At 37.0% G+C, this 26,150-nt stretch overlaps 2 protein-coding genes across 10 annotated transcripts in view; both read left to right on the top strand.

Annotated features, from left to right (window-relative positions):
* The window catches only part of cobll1b (cordon-bleu WH2 repeat protein-like 1b), a 28,075-nt gene extending 26,532 nt beyond the window's left edge, over positions 1-1,543 (top strand). For all 5 annotated transcript variants that reach the window (XM_077580127.1, XM_077580128.1, XM_077580129.1 and 2 more), the window contains 2 exons: positions 833-955; positions 1,045-1,543. In XM_077580127.1, coding sequence (XP_077436253.1) covers positions 833-949 — 117 coding nt within the window. In that variant the 3' untranslated portion in view covers positions 950-955; positions 1,045-1,543. The remainder of the gene's footprint in view (positions 1-832; positions 956-1,044) is intronic.
* A 130-nt stretch (positions 1,544-1,673) lies between these two features.
* grb14 (growth factor receptor-bound protein 14) lies at positions 1,674-24,775 on the top strand. Of its 5 annotated transcripts, none has more exons than XM_077580135.1 (15): positions 1,674-1,818; positions 4,528-4,713; positions 5,948-6,071; positions 12,888-13,044; positions 13,970-14,091; positions 14,171-14,245; positions 15,703-15,840; positions 18,622-18,732; positions 18,823-18,918; positions 19,410-19,472; positions 21,203-21,319; positions 21,415-21,481; positions 22,221-22,308; positions 22,392-22,485; positions 23,364-24,775. In XM_077580135.1, exons 2-15 carry the CDS (start codon positions 4,562-4,564, stop codon positions 23,508-23,510), a joined length of 1,551 nt encoding a protein of 516 aa, XP_077436261.1. In that variant the 5' UTR covers positions 1,674-1,818; positions 4,528-4,561; the 3' UTR covers positions 23,511-24,775. The 5 variants fall into 5 exon arrangements, with proteins under 5 accessions (XP_077436261.1, XP_077436260.1, XP_077436258.1 ...); XM_077580134.1 differs by having other exon boundaries at positions 23,361-24,775; XM_077580132.1 differs by having other exon boundaries at positions 21,170-21,319; positions 23,361-24,775.
* The last annotated feature ends 1,375 nt before the right edge of the window (positions 24,776-26,150 follow it).

Below are 26,150 nucleotides of genomic sequence, written 5' to 3'. Positions count from 1 at the left end.
ACCTGTAGAAAAGATCAATAATATAACAATAAGGTCTCACACACCGTCTCCATGTACTCTATATGTATGTTTATATCCTACAACTAAAACATTGAATATTGACATAATTATATAGAATGAAAATAAATTACAAAGTGCTATTTTTTTGTTTCTAAAAACCCATTGCAAACATTTATTTTGGGTTTGTGATCACTGGAAGGGTTTGACATTTTGTTTTGTCTCAGCCGGGAAACATAATTTGAGCGTTGCCACCAAACAAACTCCGCTCCTCAAGGAACTATGATGAAGTGAGCTTCATTGAGACAAAAAGTAGTGCTTTGCTGCCAGCTTGTGGCAATTTAGGGCCAACTACACAGCATGTTGAAGTCAATTAAGGAGTGCTGTTTACTAAAGAAAGCTCTGCTGCCATCTTGTGGCATCTATATGCAAAATATAAGCGTTCATAAATTACTCTTTTTTTTTCTTCTTCTTCTTTTCTTTTTCAGAAATGTTTTACAACATTACACTTTTATAATGATTGTTTTTGTTTTTAATTGTAATTCCCTTCACAATTCGAAGGGTGAAATCACGTGCGTAGGAGAAAACAATCTTGTTTTGTATCATTTGTGGTTGTCGTTTGTATTGGTGTAGAGCTACAATGAACTATGCTGAAATATTTGTCAATATTTATTTTTTGAAGAACAAAAAAAAAAAGCTTACTGGAATTTATTATTTTTTTCAAGACAAAAAAAAGCAAGCAATAAAAATGTCCTGTTACAAAAGTCATTCTTGTTATTATTTTTCAGGACTCTTATAATTCCGACTTGACACGAAGGTGTTTTTCTCAACGCAGGCCGACGAGGCGGTGAATGAAAAAGGAGCGGAAGTTGAACCCACGTCACCGAGTGAGCGGGTGCCGATCGACGGAAGGACAGAGTCGAGCATAGCCGTGCCTTATGACGAAATATGATCTACTGTAAGGAGCTTTTTTCATTTCTGTGTGACTGACGCGAAATGTTGGCACATCACATCTCACTCTTAAATGTATCATTCTCTTTCTTTCAGGAGGGGAACATCCTGTTTTTTTTTTTTTTTTTGTTCCTGAAACCTTTTCGGCACGAAAGCCAAGCAGTCTTTTTGTTTTACCTCTTTTGATTGGCAGTGTACATACAGTAGATGTAATGTATTATGAGCATTAATAATTGCTGTATTTTGTTTTATTTGCTCACATTTCCATAACCGCCTCGGGTCGACTTGCATAATTTAATATTCAGGATCTCTTATTTTGCGTGATGTGCCGTCTTGCATTAAATGCGTTTCCGTTTGTCCTGGACCAGGATATCAAAATAAGAGAAATTGTATAAATTATAAAGATGATTTTCAGAGTTGTAATAATATCATTTTATGATCGTTTATTTTCATATCTACATATGGATTTATGATTTTTTTTTGGGAAAGACCAGGTTTGACTTGTGGTACTAAATGCCCCTCGTTTGCATTGTTTATATTTAAAATGTATGACTTTTCATTTGTTTTGATGTTAATAAACCTGAACTACACTCGTTGCTGTCGTCAAACAGTGTCGTAAGCAATAAAGCTTTTATCATTTCAACAGCTCCCATGGAAGTTCCTTTGGTGCGTGCGTACAAGGCGACAGGTTTTTCCTGCACGAATCGCTGAAATCGGACACTGCAAACAATCGAGTGTACACTCAGCAAGGCGTGTGACGCGCTTGGCGTTGCGCACAAAACGCCTGACAACTCAATCGGGGTGTCGCTCTCGCCGCCAGCGAGGAGCCCATGTGAGCGCTCGGACTTCCACCGCTTAAAGAGGCACAAGGTATGTCACTTTTTCAAAAAAAAAAAAAAAAATTGGGGGGGGGGGGTGATACGATGAACTGGACTGGAAATGAAACCACAAGTCCGGTAAAAGAGTTGTCATGTGACAATAAGTATTAGTTGTTATAGGATATGTTCAACAACTAATTGACTATCAAATGAATTTGAAATTGTCTACATTTTAGCCTCTCACTGTAAATATTCTCCAGTTTTTGTAGCCCTCCATGTAAGCAGAGTTTTTTTTTTTTGTGTGTGTATCAACCAACAAAAAAACATTCACACAAACATCTGCTTTTACTTTGGAAAACAAAAAGAGGAACATTTTTTCCCTTATTTTCTGATGTCATGTGACCAAACCCAGAAAACAGGTGAGCTGTGAACATTAGCAATGTTGGCAAACTTTCCAAAAATTGCTGTATCGGCTATTATGTTTGCATAACAGCAAATGCAGTTTTCACAGGTGAAACCCAAAGCCAAATTTAAAATAAATAAATAAAAGTATCAAGCAGCTACACCCATCAGTCATATGTTCCAATACTTTTGCAAAAAAAATAAAAAATAGTTGCTATCTTGAGTTGACGGCATCTAGATTTAAAGACCGTGATGTAAAAGCTTGAAATCTGAACTTGTGTCTGATGTTCGTGTTTTGATTTGAAAGTTGATCATACTCTTATTATTGTTTTGTTAAAATTTTTGGCCCGTGATACTCATTATTGGCATTTAAAGCTAAAGTGCAAATGCACTGGTTAAGGTTTATTGATTCGTCAATCCAGACTGATTAATCATTACACCTCTCACATTCGCATGCTGCTTTCTTAAAAAAAAAGAAAAAGAAAAGCTGGTCTGTCTTGTAAAACATTACTTTTTGTAAATATCCTGTCCTACTGCAAACTAAATGCCCCCCCCCCCCCCCCGGTATACTGTAGGCATAAAGGGCAATTTGAATCCTTGTGCAAAGTCCAGCACAGAAGGGACTACAGTACGCTGGTTTGCACACTGCACTGCATCATACTGAGAGTTTGTGTGTCAGTTAAAATGGATATAAAAAGTCTACACACCCCTGTTGAAATGCAAGTGACCATGACATTTTTTTTTTTCAGCCATTAATGTGACCCATAAGTTGATTGAATTGAAACAGACAAAGATAAATATGGAAGAAAAATGATCAAGAGTTAATGGGGTTGCATAAGTGTGCACACCCTCTAATTAATAACTTGACCTATGACAGTGTTCAGCATGAACCAATCACGTTTATTTGCATCTTAAGTGGGAGTCAGAACACACCTGGCAACATTTAAAGCGCCTCTGGCTAACCCCAGATAAAGTGCAGATGTTTTAGTAGGCTTTTCCTGACATTTTTTTGTTTGTTTACCTTGAAGCAGAGGGTGTGCACACCAGTGCACTTATTTTTTTTGGGGGGGGGGGGGGTGTTTATACATACTTGCACTCTCAAGAGTTAAAAGGTTATAAGTCACATTAATAATGTTTTTAAAAATCATTTATCTTGATCTAATTTTTCTTGGCATTTGAACAGGGGTGTGTAGACTTTTTAAATCTGCTTTAATTCCTTAGCACCATGATACCATAAGATGGCGGCAAAGCAATACTTTTATTGATTTAACCTGTGCACAAATCTGCAAATGGCGTGGTTTTCAGCAAATTCCCCAAAATAAAAATTAATAAATACAATAAAAATATGGAAAAGTGAATTAGAATTTTTGTGAGTTACATTTATCATTGCTATTAACTCATTCACTGCCATTGACGGCTATAGACGTCAAAAATTAATTTGAACTATTTCTATTAATTTAACATTTTTTCCACTTAAGAGTATGAAAATCTAGAAAAATATATTGTGCATTTAGAACAGATATAAAATTTGTGATTAATCGTGAGTTAACTATTGAAGTCATGCAATTAATTACAATTAAAAAAAAATATTGCCTGACGCGATTAAAAAAAAAAGAGAAAAGATCATAAAAAATTAGGGCTGTCAGGTGATTAAAATTTTTAATCGCATTACTTCACTAGTTAACTCACGATTAATCACAAACTTTATATCTGTTCTAAATGTACAATTAAAACATTCTAGGTTTTCGTACTCTTTAACAAAAGTGGGAAAAAAATTTAACTAATAGAAATAGTTCAAATGAATTTTTGACGTCTATAGCCGTCAATGGCAGTGAATGAGTTAATGTTTAAAAAAAAATTTGCAATGAACAAATTATTTAATTAGATAAATCAATAAACACAATGAATGAAAAATAATATTCCATGTCTTTTAATATTGCAAATGCTTGGCGATCTGCATTCAATTGTGCAATTGCATATTCACTGTCTGCAAAAAGAAGGCCATTTACTTGTAAATGAATTTCTTAATACGTCCAAAAGTTTTGCCAAAGTTAATATCACCGGTCGCTTTGCCACAGTGGGCGACGACGGCGGCGGCGGCGGCGGCGCTCTGTCTAAAATATCTTTATTGTAACGGATGGATCGCATTTGTGTGGGAGGGGTCGGCTTGCCCTACTGAGGCCGCCTTGTGTGGCGGCAGATGAGGCGGATGACTCATGTATACAGTATGCGTGAGTGGAGGAGCACCCTTACACAATCACTACAGTACACTCTCACACTCAGTCACTCCGCTGCTAACCGCTGGTCTCGTCTGACCGCCCCGCCTGACCCTGTATCCCCCCCTCCCACCACCCCATAGATGATGATGATGGCTTGGATTTAAGAGTGGTGATATGAATAACGCACCGCATGACTTATCTGGAAGCCTTGGAGCCAACGCGGAGATTTACCGGAGCGGGCCAAGTAATGGGAGTGCACAAGTCGTCTCCACGCGAGAGCCTTTGCTGACACCAAATGTCACGAGACCACCCTGCCAATGCAACAGGTATGAAATCATCACTTTATGTTGCTGCCGCTGTTGTTTTTGAAGTCCAATGTGGATGTGTTGCACCTGTAATGCCGCTCAGATGACGATCACGTGACGTGCAGGGAATTATTGCAGCAGCAAAAGTTGACCATGTTGGAATCAAAGCTGGCACCTGTTGCTCTGCGGGAGATAATGAGTTACTCAGTAACTGCGCTGTTTGCAGAGCGGCCGGCAAAGTCGAGAGGAACTTTTTTTTTTCTTCTTCTTTTTTTATTTTTTTTATTTTTTAGAGCTCAGTATTGTTCATTCGATTTGACATCATCATTGCTCTCCTTTTTAAAAAACAAAAAATTAAAAAAAAAAAAATTCTCATTTTTTTTATTTTTTTTTTCTTCTTCTTCTTTTTAACTCATTCACTGCCATTGACGGCTATAGACGTCAAAAATTCATTTGAACTACTTTCTATTAGTTTAACATTTTTCCCACTTTTGTTAACAAGAGTATGAAAACCTAGAATTGTTTTTATTGTATTAGAACAGATATATAATTTGTGATGAATTGTGAGCTAACCAGTGAAGTCATGCAATTAATTACGATTAAAAATGGTCATCGCCTGACGCCGCTAATTTTTCATCTTTTTTAAAAAAAAAAAGATTATTAAAAATTGGAAAAAAATATTTTATTTAAAAAAAAAATGAAAAGATTATTAAAAATTAGGGGTGTCAGGTGATTAAAAATTTTAATTGTAATTAATCGCATGACTTCACTAGTTAACTCATGATTAATCACAAATTTTATATCTGTTCTAAATGTACAAAAAAAAAATCGCGATTTTCATACTCTTGTTAACAAAAGTGGGAATTTTTTTTTAAACTACTAGAAATAGTTCAAATGAATTTTTGACGTCTATAGCCGTCACTGGCAGTGAATGAGTTAAGTGTTCACTATGACAACTTCAAAAAATTCAACCGCACACAACCGGTGAATCATAAATCAGATTACAACAAAAATGCAAACAAATCTGTGGCTTTATCACTTCAAATTGTTCACGTTTCGTGAAATGATATGTAAACGTGGATTGCACTTCTTAAGCACTAAAAATACTAAATAATGAATGCATAAAATATACATTTGTTTAACAAAAACACCTATGGACTGACTGAATTGATAGTTTTTTTGTTTTTTTGTTTTTTTCTATACCCATGTGATGCATTTATTTGTCTCGGTTTAATTGTGTGGTCGTGGTGACCAGGTTGAAAAAAGAGCCCAGAGAAGCGTCACTTGTTCCGCCTTCTCTTCATGAACGGGTCGCGCCGACTCTCTCGCACTCGGCCCCTGACGCTTTATTACCTTGGAGCAAGACAAGTGCAACTCAGGTAAAAAAACGGTTTCCTCCAACATTCCCAACATTTTTGGATTTAATGAAAACAAAATTGTCTATTATTTATTAGGTTTTAAATGGAGGGATGGATTTTTATTTTTATTTATTATTATTATTATTATTATTATATTTTTTTTTTTATTATTTATTATTATTATTATTTTTATTTTTTTACATTGGTCAAAATGTTGAATGCTTCGGGATAGTGTAATTCACCAATTTCCCCACTAGGTCGAGCAGTTATACTCTGTCTGCCAAGTTGTCACAAGTTGATAAATGTGTACCCCCCACACCCCCTAAAAAACAGCCTTTTCCATGTATGTCTACTACATTATTATGTAAATATACACTTGTGGGTAACTACATCACAGTACAGTCATCTAAAACCAATTTAGCGTCACGGCATTTATTGGACATGGGTTTGAGTTTGGGTCAGTTTAAGGCCAAACTCAATCAAATTGTATTGCGAATAAAAAAAATAAAGCAAATGTGCCAAAAATAGAGGAATATTGTATACCATAACTCGCAACCGTTTAAATGCTGCTTGCTGTATGTCACTTCTTAGGGTTGTAAATGTTGTACTAAGCTTGAAACTGCAATTAGATGCTGATTTCATTCAATACGTCTTTCTAATTTTGGAGCAACTATAAATACTTCCTGTTAAATCAGTCAGATGTCAAGTCTTGTTTTGACTTGAAATATTGTAATAAAATGGATGCTACATCATATTTTTCAGCACTTTTTGACTAAAATGTCTAGTGGCAGTTTTAAGCCAAAGCATATTTACACCTTTTTTTTTTTTTGTATACGTGCATATATACATGTCAGTTGCGGACTTGCTAATTGACCTCACTCGGGGATCTCGATTGGCTCGAGCCCGGTCAAGGACAAAGCGTCTCGGGCCGCCCGTGTTATGGGAGTAGCGGCGACTTTGTTATCATGTGGGCTCCATTAATTCCAATTCATTTGAGCTACTGTGATAAGTGTCAGCGTCTGCCTGTCTGGACTCTCACCAGTCCGGGTGCTGCGTTGCGAGATAAAGTCAACCCTGTTATGGGAAGGCTGCTCCTTCTACTTTCTTTTTCTTTTGTTGCCGCTGCTGCTTGCAAGTCTTATGAGTGATGAGGGTGGGCCGTGATTGGTGCCAAACGTTTGTGTTCGCCGCCCCGGGGTTAAATATATGGCATGTGCTATATTTGGATGCAGGGGAGGGAAGGTAATGCTAATAAAATAGATTCAAGTGCATTTTGGGGGATCTGGTAACAAAGCAGGGCTGTGCAATTAATCGAAATCTAATTATAATTTAATATTTTATTTTGTTAATACTGATTTTGAGTTGTTTATATTTATACATTTGCACATTTAAATAAAAAAAATACATACTTAATTTAATAAATTTTGTTTAATCCAAAAGGAACTTGCGTAATTATAGTTTTTCAAATAATTGTATTTGTCTTAATAATTTTTACGTTTAGACATTTTCTTATTTTGTCCCAAAAAATAAATGATCATCCTAATTGTGATTTCAATTGTTACCAAAATAATTGATATTTTCTTCGTAATCGAGCAGCCCTAATTTTAGCTATCATTAGAGATGTTTTGTATATTGAGAATTTATTTGTGCAGCTATAGTTTACATTTTAATATTGAAAAAGTGGGTTAAGGTCTTGTTACGGGAAAACATTTGACTGAAAAATGTGAAATACGCTTCAGACTCCCACCACTAGATGGCGGCATAAGCACACGGCTAACAATTAGCATATATAGCATAGCAATGGTTTTCAACTGTTGTCACGCTGGGACCCACCCACATTATCCTATTTTTTGAACAAATCACTTTTGTATAAGTTAGGAACAAGTAACGAAAAAGACAATGGATTGTCAAAAAATATGTATTTTACACATTCTGTACACACCAACACAATAGTAAAGATGGTAAATATAGTATTTTCTATTTTTTTTTTTTAAAACGTGGATATAAAACAATTGAATGAAAAAGCAGGAAGTCGTCTGTCGGTACCACCATAAACATAGGACATATAACCCTCCTTATAATTTTTTTTGCTTTGTGTCCGTGACCCAGTTGTGAAACGCTGCTGAAGCAACGGCTATCTGAACACAAACGGTGCCAAAAGTGTAGACATCATTCATAACAAAACCAACATGAATATATTTTTTATCCTCTGTGAAGAATGACTCCATTTCATTACAGCTCCTGCATGTAAAACTTGCTGGTGAAGCTAACGTTCTACCGCGTTATCTTTTGCTTTGGACAAACTTGTCAAAACACTACAAGTTATGTTGTGAGTGTGTGTGGGTTTTATTTCCAGGACATAATTTAATAAAGGGTTGGAAAAGGTCATTTAGGGTTTTAGTTCTCTGTGTGTATATTTTTTTACTTATCATGGATATGGTCGGCTTACTCTGATAAGATCTACAATTTTTTTTTTGGGGGGGGGGGGGCAAGCGTGTTAGTTTTGTAAGGTTCTCGTATAGCTCTCATGGGGCTTTTTATGACATTGTGTACCTAATGAAATGGCCGGTGAGTATAAGATGTGACAAAAAGCAGACATCACTCGTCAGTCGTCACTACCCATTATGCGGACTTGTGACTGAAGAGTGTACGAACGATCGTGAAGTTTTCTCTTGCCCTCCGTGGCCTTGTATGCTTAAACAAAATGAAAATAAAAACATGTTTGCTTCGGGCTTTCCACAAAAAAAAAGAAAAAAAGAAAGAAAGATGGGAGAATGGGAAGCTTTTTGCTTTCCAAGGGCAAAGGAGGAGTTTGTGTTTTGGGGAGGAAACATGACTTGTTTCTCACACTTGTATTGCTACACATCTCACTCCCATTTGAATGTAGCGCCACTTACTGCAAGTCACCCACAGAGAGGATTCCAAGTCCAGTTTGCACGTCGCCGGTAACAAATATCATCGCAAATCGTGGCTATGTATGGATGTTTTGTGGGATTGTCCTTGAAGACTGCAGCATGAACTTCCGTGCGAGAAGAGTAACCTTGCCTGCCATCACACCTCTTAGTCTGCAGAAGCGGGTAGGAAGCGGTCCGGAACGTTTTTATTTTGAATTAGGTATAGCCTTTTTCCTTTACAAGTAACCTCAATATTAAGTTGTCTTATCATGTGAGGTTAATTTTGTTTTCGCTGTCGAGTAAATATAAAAGTTACAGTATAAAATCAAGTTTTGCTTTCATTTTAATTTTTATTACCAGTATAGTTTGTGTTCCTTACATTATTTGCTTTGTCAATTTGATTGTCTTCAGTGGTTTACAATGTACTGTAGTAAGGACAATCTATACTACAACTGTAATATGATTCATGCACCAAACTTCCTTCATTTCATAGCTACGTTATATTTGCAATTATGCCAATTGTCCGAATGCTTTTGAGACTCTGAAAATGATGGTACTTTGCTTTAAAAGGGCTACAATTCCAATTGTCGTGTTTGGGGATTCCTATTATTAAAGATTCACCTGTATTTTGTCTTGATTGATTAAAAGAACGATATAAGATCCAGTACTGCAATACACAGCTACAATCAACATACGGTGGAATTGCAATTAAAATGACGCAAAGCTAGCTGACCTCCTGTTTTTTTTTTTTTTTTTACATTTTGAATGATTTTATATTAGGTAATCATGAAAATAATCACTTCAGGCACACGGTGCAGCCATCAAAACTTTTTTTTCTTTTCCTTAGCTGCCATAGTGTCAAAAAAATTTGCAAAGCAAGCATTTAATGGTTTGATTATTGAAATAGTTTAAATAGTGTATACAGTAATATAATGTGTTAAAACAAGGTTTTAAAATTCCTGGAATGTTTTAAAATATAAAAATTTATATAGGAATAAAACAGGAGTTTACTAAATAGAAGTTTGGCTCTTATTAGACAACTTAGTTGGGAAAATATTTGAGCATAATCCTGATGAATGTAGTTTAGCAACACTGAAGCTACCTGTCCAAGAAATGTTGCTAGCTAAGCTACAATAAAATAACAAAAGATAGTTAAGCTACATCCAAATTTGCTTCCTGGCTAAGTTCTCTCCACCAACCCACAGTACAGTTTCTTTTTCTTTCTTTCTTTTTTGTGTGTGTGTACCTAAAACAGTACAGTTTCTTTCTGTGTGCCTAACAGCTAGTTGCTAGCTAGGGCTATGCTAGCTATTCATGTTTGAGGAGTGACATGTGACTACTAGCTTAACTGGTGATTGGTGTGCTAACTTTGGCAAAAATGAATCAGAATCAATTTTATTGCCATTGTCAGTGAACTGTATTAAATTTTTATTTATTTTTTGGGTCCGCAATCGTAGTCACACCATGCAGGAAGGAACATTTGTTTGTCATTTATTATACAGTTGAGTACATTCTCAAAAATGCGATATTATTTTTGTGATGTGTAATTTTGCTTATCAAAAACACATTACAACATTTTTTTATTTTTCTCGGGATGGTGGCTGAAACAAATCCTGCTCGCATCTCAAGGTATCAGTATGCATGTTTCTATGTAATTAACTTGAATGTCAGGTGTGTGACTTAGCCGCGGTTGTCTGATGGCGACAATAAAAAAAATAAAGGCGACATTAAAGTGAAAAGGGGGCAGTTAAGCAAAGGTTATTTGCTTTCCCAGCGTCTTTGCGGCGACTCGCTGCGAGTTGCTTGTGCGGCTAGACAAAGCTGGAGGCCACCTCCTCGCCATCACTCAGATAGAGCTGCAGCTGTGGGGGTGCGGTTCAAGGTTAAAGCAGACGAGTCTAATTGGCCAAGTGGCTCACACTGTCCCATCCTTGAGATAAGGTCAACAAGACCATTCAGCCGTGCACGCTCACAATGTGTAGATTTACGCTTTGCTTGGCACACTGACTGTTTTCCTCCGGCCGACAACACACGCAGCTTTGTACTGTTGGTATTTCGACAATTCTGCCATTGCAATGTAATAATGTTTATTTTTTTTATTTTAGCCCCGTGTAGGTAGATAGATGCTGGGTCAAAAGTATCCCAAACTGGAAATAGTGAATCCAATGCTGGGTTGTTATTTGAACCCAGTACATTGGGATGAGGAGTCTTGAGGACTTGACCCACACATTAGGTTAAGATTTTGATACAAAAAATGGGTAAAAACAGCCCATACTGTTGGGTTAAAGTATGATTATTTTTTAAGAATGTTACATTAAATTTACTCATTTCAACTTCCGTACATTGCAAAACTGTCACACAAAAAAATGTCAACCAGGTTCAGCTCTTCAAGCTGCCCAAATCCAATATTAAACCCAATCGGCTGGGTCAAAATAAGTGGGTAAAAGTAACCCAATCTGCCCAAAATCCACAGCTCTATACCTTAATACTGTAACGATGATTGTCAAATCCAATCTTCAACCCAAAATGCTGGGTCAAACTAATGAACACAACTTTGGGTAAAAAACCCCAAACTGCTCAAAATCCACTGCTCTATACCTTAATACTGTAACGATGACTGCCAAATCCAATCTTCAACCCAAAATGCTGGGTCAAAATAATTAACCCAACTTTTATTCAAAGTAACCCAATCTGCTCAAAATTCACAGCTACACTATATAGCTTCATACTGTAATAATCACAAACTTGTCAAATCTAATCTTCAACCCAATCCGCTAGACCAAAATAATTGACCCAACATTTGGTAAAAGGTAACCCAAGCTGCTCAAAATCCACAGCTATATGGGTTCGTATTGTAATAATCACAACTTTGTCAAATCCAGACTTCAACCCAATCTACGGGGTCAAAATAATTACGGTATGGTAAATAGTTAACCCAATTTTGGGTCAAAGTAACCCAATCTGCTCAAAATCCACAGCTACGCTACATAGCTTCATACTGTAATAATCACAAACTTGTCAAATTTAATCTTCAACCCAATCTGCTAGACCAAAAATAATTGACCCAACATTTGGTAAAAGGTAACCCAAGCTGCTCAAAATTCACAGGTTCGTATTGTAATAATCACAACCTTGTCAAATCCAGACTTCAACCCAATCTACGGGGTCAAAATAATTACGGTATGGTAAATAGCTAACCCAATCTAAGCTTTATACCTTTCAAGCTTTAATAATGATGACATGCATGTGCACCAAGAAATATGCGGTTTGTAAAAATGATTGAATTTCCAGACGTAAAAAAATAATAAAAAAAATACAGGAATTAATGCATGAATGAAGTCAATCGTATTTGATTATGACCTCTTTCACTCAGTGATGGCAGTCCTCCATTTATTTGTTTAAAACGATTTTTCCGGACATGACTTGGTCGTGTTCGTCCCACAAGAAATAAATCCACTCGAAAAGCTCTTTCGCTTCCCTCAAGCGAGGAAACTTTTGTTCCGGAATCCTCCGCCTTCTCTTTAAACTCGGCTCCAACACAATGACAGCTTTAAAGATGCCGTGCCTCCTACCAGGGGGGAATAAAAGAGGAGCGGCATTTATTTGTTCAAGTGGACGAGCCACCGGAACAAATAATTACCTGCCTATTAAAGCCAAGGCCACCACTGGAAGAAATCTATCGTTGGTTTCATTTCACCACTTTTTCGCCTCGCCTCAAGTGTCTTTCCATCAAAATGGTTTGTTTCACTTCACTTATGTCTCTTCTTCAACATGCACATACGACTACTTGGCCTTGTCTGATTATTATTTTTTTTTCCAAATTGTAGTATTAATCATGTAAGTCCCTCAGACCAGCTATAAAGCTCCGAGTGTAACTTTAGAAGAGTCTCACATCGCAATCAAAACTTTTCTTTCGATTGACTTCAAATCCTTGTGTTTGCAGGTAATTAAGATTTATAATGAAGACAACACCAGCAGGGTGGTGGAGGTCCCCAGCGACATTGTTGCCCGGGACATATGTCAGCTGTTTGCCTTGAAGAGCCGCTGCATCGCTGAACACAGCTTGACTCTTTACGAGCATCTTTCCCATCTGGGAATCGGTAAGACTTGACTGCATGGAAAACGGCACAACTCATTCTGCGCGCTAATTAATTGACATGGAATACTTCGGCGATGTCGAGTCCGGCAGTTTGTTGCCCTGGCGACGAGGGGGGCGGGGAGTTGATTTGCAAGAGCACGGCGTGCATAGTTTGGGGGAAATGAGCGTCAATAAACACAATGAAAGAATTTTCACTCATGGAGGCAGCACTTCACGCACTGCCTTTATGGATCAATCGAGTATGTGTCGCTGGTCAGAAGCTAGCGCCGCTAGCTAAGGCTAATCCACGCTTCCAAAATGAAAGTCATTGCAGCTTTGCTTACCTTTTGGCTTTGGGTGCGATTCTGCACGATTTCACACAATGTTAAGTCTGGCCCTTGCTTGAAAGAGGCACTGGATCTTCACCAAGCCGAATTCCAAGTCATTGGCTGAGAAATGTGTTTACTATTTTATACTGGGGTTTTATTTTTTATTTGTTGCTTTATGTTCACATTCTAAACAGTGCAACCACTGAATGCAGTTAAAATCAGTGAGTTGTTTTTTTAAGCAATTACGATTCAACTAAATATTTATATATATATTTTACTAAAAAAAATATAATTTTTTTTTTTTATTCAGAATATGTTTGAATGGAGGCCCCCTAATGTCAATGTTATATGAGGCATCTTAATTAGTTACTGACATGAATCAAGGAAAAAAAAAAACTCTTAACCAAATCTTTTTGAATAGATGTATGATCAAATAATAAATCATGCAGTTCCTTGACTCAATTTATGTGGAGATTACACCGAGGCTAATTAAAAAAAAAAAAAGATAATCATCCGCTAAAATGATTGGTGGGAAGTCTTAGCAAAGTTGACAATTCAGTTTTGTACTTTATAGGTAATAGTTGAAAAATGGATGTTATTCCCTCTTGTCCTGACTAGAGAGAACCATTGAGGACCATGAGTCCATTATGGAGGTGATGTCCAGCTGGGGGATGGATGAAGACAACCGGCTCACTTTTCGCAAAAATTATGCAAAATACTTGTTTTTCCACAAACCCTTGGTGAGTTTGTGACATCTTCATCGTACCTTTTGAACCACTTTTGCAGTCCAAATATTGACAGCAACCGAAATTCTTGCAGGACTTCTTCCCTGACCACATGGTGTCCTTATCCAGTGAAAACAACGGGCTGGTGGATTACTCTCAACTTGTCGAGGTAGCAACTCTTACATTATCCTTCACATATTGCTTTTTAAAAATTTTTTTTTATACAATTTGGATCAATGTAAGAACGGCAGATCTATGAAAAGTGTATTAATAGCTTGACTGACAAATCATATTATATTATATTATATTATATTATATTATATTATATTATATATCCCACCATTTTCTTTGGTTTGGTATCTATTTTAGTTCAGTGTACGTACACTTTGTAGAACCTGTACAAAAAAAATGGTACACAGACAAACGGATGACCTGACTTCTAGTTTAAAAAAAAAAATTATCGGTTGGTTTCAATTAGTTTTAGAGTAAATATGTTAGTATTTTTTGTAAATGCTTTGGTTTAATTTAGTTTTTATTAGTTTTAGCATAAATTTTAGTTTTTTTTTAAAAAAAAATTATAATAGAGTATTTGTCAAGATTAAAAAAAAAAAGGGTCACTAAATACATTTTTGTGTAATAAAATAACCTGCAATTACCAAATAGCAGTTTGACCTTATAAAAAAAATTCATAAATAAAAGCTAATGTGTGATATTAATTGAAAAAAAGACACAAACTAAGGCCGTTTTTTGCTATGATTATAGTTATAAATATATATATAGTTTTAATTGGTTATATAAACACAAAATGTAGTTTACTTTTTTAAACATTTTTTATTTCATTAACGAAAAAGTTTTTTCCAATTTTTGACAATATTGTAGGATTTTATGAAGTGCAATATTACAGAGTGCTATTTTTCTCATTCCTCATCTCTCAAATTCCAAACATTTTTATTTATGTGTTTTTTTTTTTTTGCTTGAACCGCCGAATGCCATTTCCATTCATTTCAATGTGAATTTAGTTTCATTTCGTTTTTATTAGTTTTAGTGTACGTTTTAGTTTTTTTGTTTGTTCTTTAATATATAGAGTATTTGTCAATATATTTTTTTAAAGGGTCACTAAATACATTTTTGTGTAATAAAGTAACCTGCAATTCCCAAATAGCAGTTTGACCTTATAAAAAAAATTCAGAAATAAAAGCTCATGTGTGATATTAATTGAAAAAAAAGACACAAACTAAGGCCGTTTTTTGCTATGATTATAGTTATAAATATATATATATAGTTTTAATTGGTTATATAAACACAAAATGTAGTTTACTTTTTTAAACACTTTTTATTTCATTAACAATTTTTTTTCCCAATTTTTGACATTATTGTATGATTTTATGAAGTGCAATATTACAGAGTGCTATTTTTCTCATTCCTCATCAAATTCCAAACATTTTTATTTATGTATTTTTTTTTTTTGCTTGAACCGCCGAATGCCATTTCCATTCATTTCAATGTGAATTTATCACCGTCAAAATGGGTCCAACTTGACCGGAACACTACGTCCATAATCCTTCTTTATCTTAATGTTCTTAGCCTCCAATGAACGTACAAATCTATTTCTTTCCACACCTCCAGATCTTTCTCAGCTCCAGCACCTGCCCGGAGATTCACGGACATCTCCACGCCAAGGAGCCAAGCAGGAAGTCCTGGAAAAAGTTGTTCTTTATCTTGCGGAGGTCAGGGCTTTACGTCTCCAGTAAGGGAACTTCTAAGGTCAGTGAACGGAGAAAACGTTGACTTTATTATGTTTATTGCGCTGCTGGTGGTTTGTGGCATCATCCCGTTTGTGCTGTTTCTAATATTTTTTGCTTCGTCCGCGTTGCACCACAAGGACAGCAAAATATTTCTCAGTATGCCGTAGTGCAATTTTTTTTTCTTCCTTTCAAAATGAACGCCTCATCGTTATCACTCAAGCACTTGTATTGAGGAGATTACCGATTACATTACCGGCTGCTCATAGACCAAACATTGGGACGGGAATAGAAAAAAAAAAAAAACCACATCTTCCTTTTTATCTGGGTAGATTTGTTCTAGTTTGTCGACACAAAAGGTCAGCAGTTCATCTGGTGTTCTATCTCGGTCATGTTTCAAGGGAGTCGTGGAACGGGCTGAACTTGATTTGCCTCGCAGCAGCCTAAAGGCATCAAGAAGAGACGGAATGCTGCTGATGACTTCTCGACAGTTTTTTTTTTTTTTTTTTTTGATGCGGCTGGAAACGTGGAAAAGAAGCGTAAAATGAAAGGCCTAGAATTTTTTTTTAGATTGGAAATAAAAATACACGATTGCATAAATGGTGGTAAAATACGATACGTTTCAATGTACTTGTAGGCTAAATGCTAATTACTTAGCATATTTTCCCATAATGCCACAGAGTATTGACATACGCATACCCAGTGGCATTGTGGGAAAATTAATTTTATTTGTAGTAAGTACATTTAACCCCTAGGCGTTATTGTGACCATTTTTTGGCTTTTGTTGGTTCTGACCAAGCCATTTCAAAATAAAATACTGCCCACGGGTTAAACGTGTTTTAAGGGTCGTTTGAACATATTTACAAGTACGTTCAAATATGCTACCAATAATAGTCGTTTTTATTTACAAGTACTTTCAAATGTGTTTTAAGGTTCGTTTGAACGTACTATCAAATAAATATGTTCAAACATACGCTTGAATGTACTTGTAAGCTAAATGCTAGTTACTTAGCATTTTTTTTTTGCATACATACATGCCCAGTAGCATTATGGGAAAACGTACTTGCAAATACGTTTGAACATACTTTAAATTAGGGGTGGGGACCTTTTGAATGTCTCACGATTCGATTCCGATTTTTGGGTGTGCGATTCGATTCCGAATCGATTTTTGATTAAGGGCGATGTTTGATTCAAAGAGATTTGATAGACTGATTTTTGCTTCAATTTATAGATGTTCAAGGAATCGTAATGATCTACTCCAGTCTGACTCGCTAATGCTAATCAGTGCGCTACTCACGGCACTTTTATCTCTTTGTCTCCATGCTGCAAAAACACTACTTTTATTGGAATAACTTGATCGTGACTTTTTCCTTTTACTCTCTAATGTGGCTACAACTTAACAGTGTATCAGACCGCGTGGAACCACACTGCCCCTAAGTGGGCAAATCGGGTACAACATGAACAGCGCTCCCAATAAAGGCACACATAAACAAATTGAAGACAGTATAAAATCATTTAAATAAAATCGATTTTGGGACATTTAAAATCGATTCTAAATCGTACTAAATGTGAATCGCGATTCTTATGAGAATCAATTTTTCCCTACTTTAAATACATTTGAACTTTAAAATACGTTCGCATTTGCCAGTTTACTCCACATTGGCACTTCCACACTTCCTTCTTAAAATGATTTACATTTTATCGAAATGAAACTATTTCAAATGAAATACTTCCAATGTGGCAAAATGAATTTATATCCGCTTGACTCGTCTTGTCAGCTGCAGAAAATAATGATGATTCTATTAATTGTGCCTATTTTCCCTTTTGTGGTGCATGTGCATCTGATGTTGTTGTTGTTTTTTTTTTTGCTTATGTGTAGTCATCTGACCGCAGCGGGCTCATAAAACGCATTGACATTAAGAATTTCACAGCAGGTCATGATAAGGTCATTAAAAAAAATGCCTACAAATCGTTTAACCTGCTACAGTGGACCTTTGTTGTCACTGCCAGTTTATCGCTCTTGTGCGAGCGCAAACACTAAAATGCTGCGCTATTACTTGAAAAGGGAGGGAGGAGAAACACATGAATGTGTCACATGGAAGCTGAACAATGGCAGTCTTTGTAAAGAGTGTATGTGGGTTTTTTTTTCTGTACAGATTCATCTTTGGAAGTGTTGGCCAAAGATGAGTCTGTCTCAGTTTAACTCATTCACTGCCATTGACGGCTATAAACGTCAAAAATTCATTTGAACTGTTTCTATTAGTTTAACATTTTTTTTTCCACTTTTGTTAACAAAATGAAAACCTAGAGAATTTTTTTTCATTGTACATTTAGAAGAGATATACAATTTGTGATTAATCATGAGTTAACTAGTGAAGTCATGCGATTAATTACAATTAAAAAAATAATAATTTGCTTGACGAGATGATTATTAAAAATTAGGGCCGTCAGGCGGAAAAATTTAAATGTTTAAAATGTACAATAAAAACAATCTAAGTTTTTATACTCTTGTTACCAAAAGTAGAAAAAAGTTAAACTAATAGAAATAGTTCAAATGAATTTTTGACGTCTATAGCCGTCAATGGCAGCGAACGAGTTAATACTGTACTGTAGTAAAACGTGTTTAAATCCAACTTCCTTTATTTTAATCCAGCTCAAATCAACTTCTTTTTAAATAGAGCACTCTAAATAATTGCTAATAATTAAAGACTATAAATGTTTATTATATAATGAATAATTGTGATCATGCACTTGTCTTTAGTTGGATATTAATGAATGTCAACATTTCTAATGCTAATTCCAGGAGCCGTGGCATCTTCAGTTCATCGCCGACTTGACCGACTCAAACGTCTACACGCTGTTGGCAGCCAAAAAAGCGCACGGGGCTCCCACTGACTTTGGTTTCTGTGTCAAGGTATTGTTTTGATTTATACGTGGCCATTTGCTTTCTTGGGTTTCTCCCCCGAAAAAATTATCATCTTTTTGTGTCAAATCGTCTTTCCAGTCCATAAATTGCACTTCATCCCGGGATATGAAACTGTTGTGTGCCGATGATGAGCAGACCAGGACGTGTTGGATCACAGCCGTGCGATTGTTCAAGGTTGACTTGGTTTCTTTCTTTTTTTTTTTCTTTTTTTTTTTTACTCAAGTGAAGTGTTAGGTGGGATTAAAAAGCTAATTCATTCTTTAGTAGCAAATATTTTTTTTTAGATATAAACCAGAGTGTTGTTTATTCAATGTTGATGATGTTTAATCAATAGCACTTTATCAGCCTGACATAACTTCTAGACAAGTACTACTACTAATACACTCTGTAGTACTGTATGTACTATTTACACAGTGCCCCCTAGTGTTTATAATGAGACATCATTTAGTGGGAAGTCACTTAGCTGTGTGTTGCATTTGACTTCATGGTTACAAAAAAACCTCAAATATAAACCGGGAGCTAAAACCTCATTGTTTCTTACAGCTCTTTTCAAAACAATGAATTAACGGTATATTTATTTTTCATTTTTTCCGTGACTCCAGATTAGAAATGGCTTTAGGATATCGAACATATCATTGACAATAGCACTTTTTTTTTTTTTTCAGTACGGGATGCAACTGTACCAAAACTTCATGCAGCCACAACAGAAACAAAAAGCGTCCCCAATGGTAAGGTATTTTTCTCACGGATTTTAATTATTATTATTTTTTTTTTTTTTTGAATCCTTCTTACAGCTTTCATGTTTGTCTCCCAACATAAACTTTTCAAAGATGTTATAGTGTCACTTGTATGAAATAAAATATCATGGAAATATGCTTAGAAGTGCAAATAAGGATAAGCGACACATTGTAGTAGTAGTAGTTGTTGTTGTAGTTGTAGTAGTTGTTATGCAGGTATAAATAGACCGGCCAAAGGCACCTTCAGTTAATGATATCTCAAAATAGCCTTTAGAACCAGCTGGCGGGAGTGAACGCCATCTTTTTATAGGAAACAGATACAGTACGTTCATGAACCCCCTCCGCCTTCTAAAAATAACACTATCAGATGCTCTCTAATCGGACAGCTCGTCACCTCTCCTTCCAAAGCACGTATATATCGGTATATGTATATATTAGGGCTGTACGCAAATTGGTGGCGACTCTTATTGAGATGCTGATTTGCCATTAAAAACGAATGCAGAATCAGAATTGTCAGATTCGAGTCCGAATTCATCATAGCATATGTGTGTGATGCCCGGAAATGTTTGCGTGTGTATGGGGATGTTTAGCCGGCTAGTTAGCATTACTAAGCAATCAGTCAATAAAGTCTAGCCAAATGTATTTATAGAGCCTTGAATCACAAAAGAGTCTCAAAGGGCTTCACACACCCACAGTTGACAAATATTAACGACATCTCGGCCGTGTATCGACATCTTTGTGAGTTTGCCAACTTGGACGCTGAAGCAGAAAGACGAATCCTCCTATGTTAGCTTAGCTAGCTAGCTGGTATGACAAACACGACATGGATGGATTTAAAACGTTACCAAAAGCGAAAATAAAAAAAAACCCGCCCTGGGTTTTGCCAGTGTATGGAGAGGAATACTGTAGGTTAAAGTAAGTTATTTTCAACTAAAAAGGAAAACTTTTCCGTAGGTTGACGCGGCTGCGTTAGCACGTCGGCAGCAAACAGTCTCAGTGGGCCTACACTATGATATGTTTTCAAAAAGGTGAATATGAGGCGTGGCAAAGCACTTTGGACCACATATGGCAGAGATAAAGTGCTATGTACAGTCATTTTCTGGACTACAAAGCGCACCTGGCTATAAGCCGAGCTAGCTAAATTTGGGGAATACTCGAGTGTGTTACACACATAAGCCGCACCCGAATGTAAGCCGCAGGTGTTTTAATGTTCCCGCTACTTTCTTTTCCATAATGAGGGCGCAAATTGTCTCGCTCTCGTTCTGTCCCTCCTCCTGTATTCGGGCTCATTTGGGTTTTGTTTTGCTCTTGCGCTTCCTTTATAGTGCGCCCCCTTGTGATCTGATGGATAAGCCGCACCTTTGTATTAGCCGCAGGGTCGAATGCAAGTGAAAAAAGTAGCGGCTTGTAGTCCAGAAATGACTTTAAGTGCACTCCGTTTACCATTATGATCAAATTAGATTTTTTTTTTATTTTCTGGACTATGACGTGTTTTTGCTAAACATACAAATAACAAAACAAACTGCAGATTTGGAGTGTGAGTCGAGACTAATATATATACATAAAATAACCAATAAGACAAAAATACCCACATGAGCCTCCACAAAAAACAACATCCAGTTCAAACCCCCCCCAAAAACGAATAGAGGCAGCAACTGGTGTAACTTTCAGCGTTTCTATGTCAAAAGTGTGTTGAAATGAAACGTGAAGAGTCGTTTCAGCGGAGCATCTCCGAGAACTCCCTGGTGGCCATGGACTTCTCGGGCCAGAAGAGCCGAGTGATCGAAAACCCCTCGGAGGTTCTCTCTGTGGCCGTGCAGGAAGGCCTGGCGTGGAGGGTCCGTTGCACTCGGCGACTAAACATTCCAAATGTGTGAAAACACGTTAAGAGAGATGCAGTCTGAATTAAGTTCTCCTTTTTTTTTTTTTTTAGAGGAAGAGCTGCCACCGCCTGAGCGGACATGGAAGCCCTTCTGCATCGCAGAGTTCACTAAATATCGGTTAGATTTACTTTACTTTACTTTTTCTGTGCTGCTTGTTAGTCATGTTATATATACAAATATAGAATCTACTAATTATTGGTGCTTAGTGCTGCTCGACAAACAGTCCCTATTCTAAATTGGGACTGAAAAAGCCTATCATGAACTGAATGCTTAACTCATTCAAATCCCAAAATTTATAAATATGTTTTTTTAATATTTTGTCCTTCACTCCCAAAAACGTATTTATACGTTTAAAAAAATAAAATAATAATAATAATAATAAATATATATATATATATATATATATTTTTTTTTTTTACAGAAGGCTTTAATACAGCTTCTGACCTGAAGAGGCCGCTTAAAGCAATGGTCGTTATTACAAAAAAAAGAAACGGCCAGCGGGTGGCAGCAGAGTATAAGAGATCAGCCAGGGCCATGTTGCAACAAGCTCTTTTTCCCAGTGTTTTCAACACAGGTTTGTGAATAATGATGAAACTTAGCTACACTCGAATGCTAATTGCTGCAAAACGGAAACAGATACATAATACTTTTTTTACCCTCTGATGAAAGAAGACTATGATCTTTCTTTTGGTAGGTCCCATGTTTTTATAGCCATAGAACACAAAATTCTGTGGGCCTTGCAAAATCTGTCAAAATCCAGTAAAACAGCCGGGGAGCGAAGGGGGTTGCTTCAGTAAAAATTGCTGGGAGTGATTAAAAATGTTCAATTTTCAGCACCTTGTTTCCCGCACTTCAGCTCTTCATTTAGCTCAGCCCTGGTTCCACGGCAAACTGTCACGGGATGAAGCTCAGCGTCTGATCACTCAGCAGGGTCCCATTGATGGGTAAGAAGCTCTGTTGGCAAACAACTTTATGGGTAGCTGTCACACGAACTGTTTGGAAAAAAAAATAAAAATTTTGTTCTCAGGTTATTTCTTCTGAGGGACAGCCAGAGCAACCCCAAGACATTCGTGCTGTCACTGTGCCACATGCAAAAAGTCAAACACTTCCAAATCTTACCCGTGAGTACCGTGGACGGACTTTTATGATGCTCATTCAGATTGAACTGTTGGGTTCAGTCAGGTCCACTTGGGTATGCTTACAAACTGTAGCAGCATACACAGTGATACCTTGACTCATGAGTGCCACAACATACGGTCTGGGTTAAAAGTAACCCGAATTAGGTGAAATGGCCAAGCCAGCGTTGGGTTATAAAGGAACTGAGCCATGTTGGGTTAATTATGTCCAGTATGTTGGGTTGAGGATTTGACCGAAGCAGGTTGGGTCAAGATTTTGATTCGACAAGGGGGCCACTGAATCTAATTTAATCAAATTTTCAACCCAATCTGCTGGGTCAAAACAATCAACCCAACCTTGGGTAAACATAACCCAATATGCGCAAAATCCACCACTAAGCAAGCAACTGTGGTTAGTAAAACAACTCAGTATTTCTTAATGTGTTCTGTATGAACTTTTCAAGTTATGATCCGTCATTTGGCAGGTATTTTTTTTTGCTCTTAATTGTGCCATAATTAAACTTGCAAACGAGCGTTAAAAATGAAATACTTTCATGCCCTCACATGTTGGGAAAGGCGAACCACAGTGGTTGATGCACTTCTTTTTTGCCATTGCCATTATTGACCGTCGGGTAAAATACAGTTAGCACATTCGCGCATAACCTGTTGTTCACCACTGCTCACACTCACACGGCGGCTGGCTAGCATCACACGCTAGCCACAGCTAGGCCCCGCCTCTTAAAGGCACAGGTACAGTGGTCATTATAGTTCAATTAAAAAAATGAAATGAACTGGATTTGAAAAGAAAGTTATGATACTTTCATTTTCGGACTTCCTTCTCACCGATTGTTGATTGTCATGTTCACACTGGCCCCGCCCGGCAGGTGGACGACGCCGGGGAGTTGTCCTACAGCCTGGACGACGGTCACACGCGCTTCTCCGACTTGATTCAGCTGGTGGAGTTTTACCAACTGAACCGCGGCGTGCTGCCCTGCAAACTCAAACAACACTGTACCGGGACCACCCTGTGACGAGCCGGACCACCAGCGGCAAACCCGCTCGGACCCGCCCCCTCCTCTTCCTGCGCGCTCACCCGCAGTGAATGCAGAATTATGCAAAGACACGACAGGCTTGCAAGGTGCGTCATCCACTGGCTGAAAGAACAAAATGAGACGCCGTTTATGTGACTGTTGTCACTCACTGTATTATACCAAATGATTATATTTTATAATTAGGAATTCAGGTATGCATTTTGCAATGGTTTGGAAAGGTTCACCCCACTCTATTTTATATTCAATGTCTATGGATAAAAAGAAAAAAAGCTTTATGATCGTTTGTCGTCCACTTGTTTTTTTGAAGTGAATGTCAACTGTTTAAAACGTAGTCACAGGTGCAAGGTAGGAAATCCGTTTTTCCAGTGCTATCGTGGCCCTCAATCAGATAATCCGAATATTGAGGAAATTAGGGATGGGCGAGTACCGATACCAGTCCAATTTCATGGTATCGTATACTCGCGACGGGTATCGATACTGGTTGTGGCCCCCGCTCTTCTGGGGTGGGGGACGAAAGTTTCATCTTATTTATGGATTTTTTGAAATTCATTTTATTGTGTGCTCTATTTAAAATGACTTTCATGAGCAAATTTAAAAAATATAATTGCCATTAATTTCATTCAATTTTAAGGAAATTTGCTTTAGTTGGGATATATATAGGCCTATGTAATTTCAAGAAATTATCTGGCATTTTTTTGGAAATTTTATGTATTACAAGTACTAACAGTATCGGCACTTGGTATCGATGAGTACTGAAGATTTTAGTATCGGTCTCAAAAAAAGAGGTATCAAACATCCCTAGAAGAAATACAAATCAAATGTAAATCAAATGCAGCAAAAATATTCATATATTGTATAGATATATCAATATATTTAAATATGTGGTTCTGTCTTCAATATAAATAAATATATTTAAAAAATATACGTATACATAAATTAGAATGTCTGTACTGAAATGTGGATATGATATTATATTCCCTACACAAAGAGTGAAATAATTATTTTAATCCTCTAACAAAAGAAAAAACAAGCAATATTTTTTCCAGATAGAAATGAGGTAAGAATTGGCCTTCTGAAAAGTTTTTGTTCTGTTATTCATGCACATAGTATGAATTTTATTTTGTGAATCACTTCCAGTCAGATATTCTCAAGTACTGTGTATCAAATGGCATGCAATATTTTTTTTAAGAATTGTAAAAGGCCACACAAAAAAAAAAGATCCAAATAAATCATGTATAACCTGATTTTATTTTGAAGTGGACATGATAAATTCAGGCTTTATCCAGTGCATTGAACTGCATTATAAATTTCACGTTACCTTCACCTGACACACTTGCTTGCTCCTTTGTTCACTTATTTATAGTGAAAACAGTTTATTATTTAACGGCGTGCCCTTATAGTTAAATTTAGTTGCTCCATATTGCATGCGAATACTACATATTAACCCAGTCTGCCAAATGTGATTTACTATATTCTATATGCAGCATTCATAACATATGTGGAGCTCAACACGGGGTATGTGACGGCATCCAGAGTTGCAGGTCGTCTTGTGACCACTAGATGGTAGTAAAAGCATTTTTTGGGCTCCGTTCCAGTTGGACCTTCCAAGTCAACTAATCACTTTGCAGTTCATGTTAACTTGACGAAAGTTGCGGCAATTAACATTGGTGAACATTGCTGGCAATACACTGTGTGAGGTTCCATTTTTGGCCACAAAATTAGGCACACCTGCACACCAATGTGGATCTGCTCCATAATAATAAACATGACAGTCAAATATTTTTTATTTATTTATTTATTTTTTTAAATAGAGTTCTTGTATTGGACCTAGAATAGGTCATGCTATTTTTTTCCTTTTATTCACTTGCTCAACCCCTAAAAAGCTTTGCGCGTATTCCCTTTCTTTAAGGATGTGTACAATTATAACAAGTGCAAGTAATGACTCATCCTTCCACTTAAATGCGATTATTTATCCCCCCCCCCCCAATCCGCTTTGAGTAAACACCGCAAATGATTCTCCGCACAAACGGGCAAAAACGTCTGGTGCGAAAGCGTTCCGTGTTAAACTAGCTTCTTTGTTGCGATCTAAATGCGGTGCCCCGACGCCTCTCCTGCTCCACTTCAATAGCATTTTTTTTTTTTTTTTTAATTTTTTTTTGAAAGGGAGCGCTCGCATCCAGGGAAGACGTGCACAAACACACAAGTCTTAAATGTACCCCTGCTTCTTAGGTCTTGTGCTAAATGTTGTTTTGGATGTATTCCTGCCATTGATCGGCGCCTGGCTGCAGGGGGAGAGAGATGGCAGCTGGGAGAGAAGGCGCTTCCTTTAATGAATTCATCCAGCACCAACGGCCTGTGGACACTGAATTTCTTCCAGCTAAGAAAGCCTTCTCTCTCTCTCTCTCTTTTTTTTCTCTTTCTCTTCCTCTCTCGTTCTCTCTCTCTCTCTCTCTCCCTCTCTCTCTCTCTCTCTGCTGTCTTGGCCCTCATGGACAACCAACAGCAATCTTTGCACTTCACACCGCTACACGGCTTGTATTCGGCGTGCACTCTCACACAGGTGTCAAATTTACTAGAGGCTTTTTCGATGAAAATAATTAGCGGGGCGCGTAGAATGCA

Source organism: Vanacampus margaritifer, chromosome 11 (assembly GCF_051991255.1).
Source record: "Vanacampus margaritifer isolate UIUO_Vmar chromosome 11, RoL_Vmar_1.0, whole genome shotgun sequence".
Lineage (NCBI taxonomy): Eukaryota > Metazoa > Chordata > Actinopteri > Syngnathiformes > Syngnathidae > Vanacampus > Vanacampus margaritifer.
This window is presented reverse-complemented; position numbering and strand designations above follow the sequence as displayed.

Excerpts from the sequence above, each read along its gene's own strand:
- grb14 (XM_077580132.1), top strand. The coding sequence starts at position 4,562 with ATGAATAACGCACCGCATGACTTATCTGGAAGCCTTGGAGCCAACGCG. Across the intron at positions 13,045-13,969 it reads TCTTTCCCATCTGGGAATCG|AGAGAACCATTGAGGACCAT; the intron begins GTAAGACTTGAC and ends TGTCCTGACTAG. Across the intron at positions 15,841-18,621 it reads CCAGTAAGGGAACTTCTAAG|GAGCCGTGGCATCTTCAGTT; the intron begins GTCAGTGAACGG and ends TGCTAATTCCAG.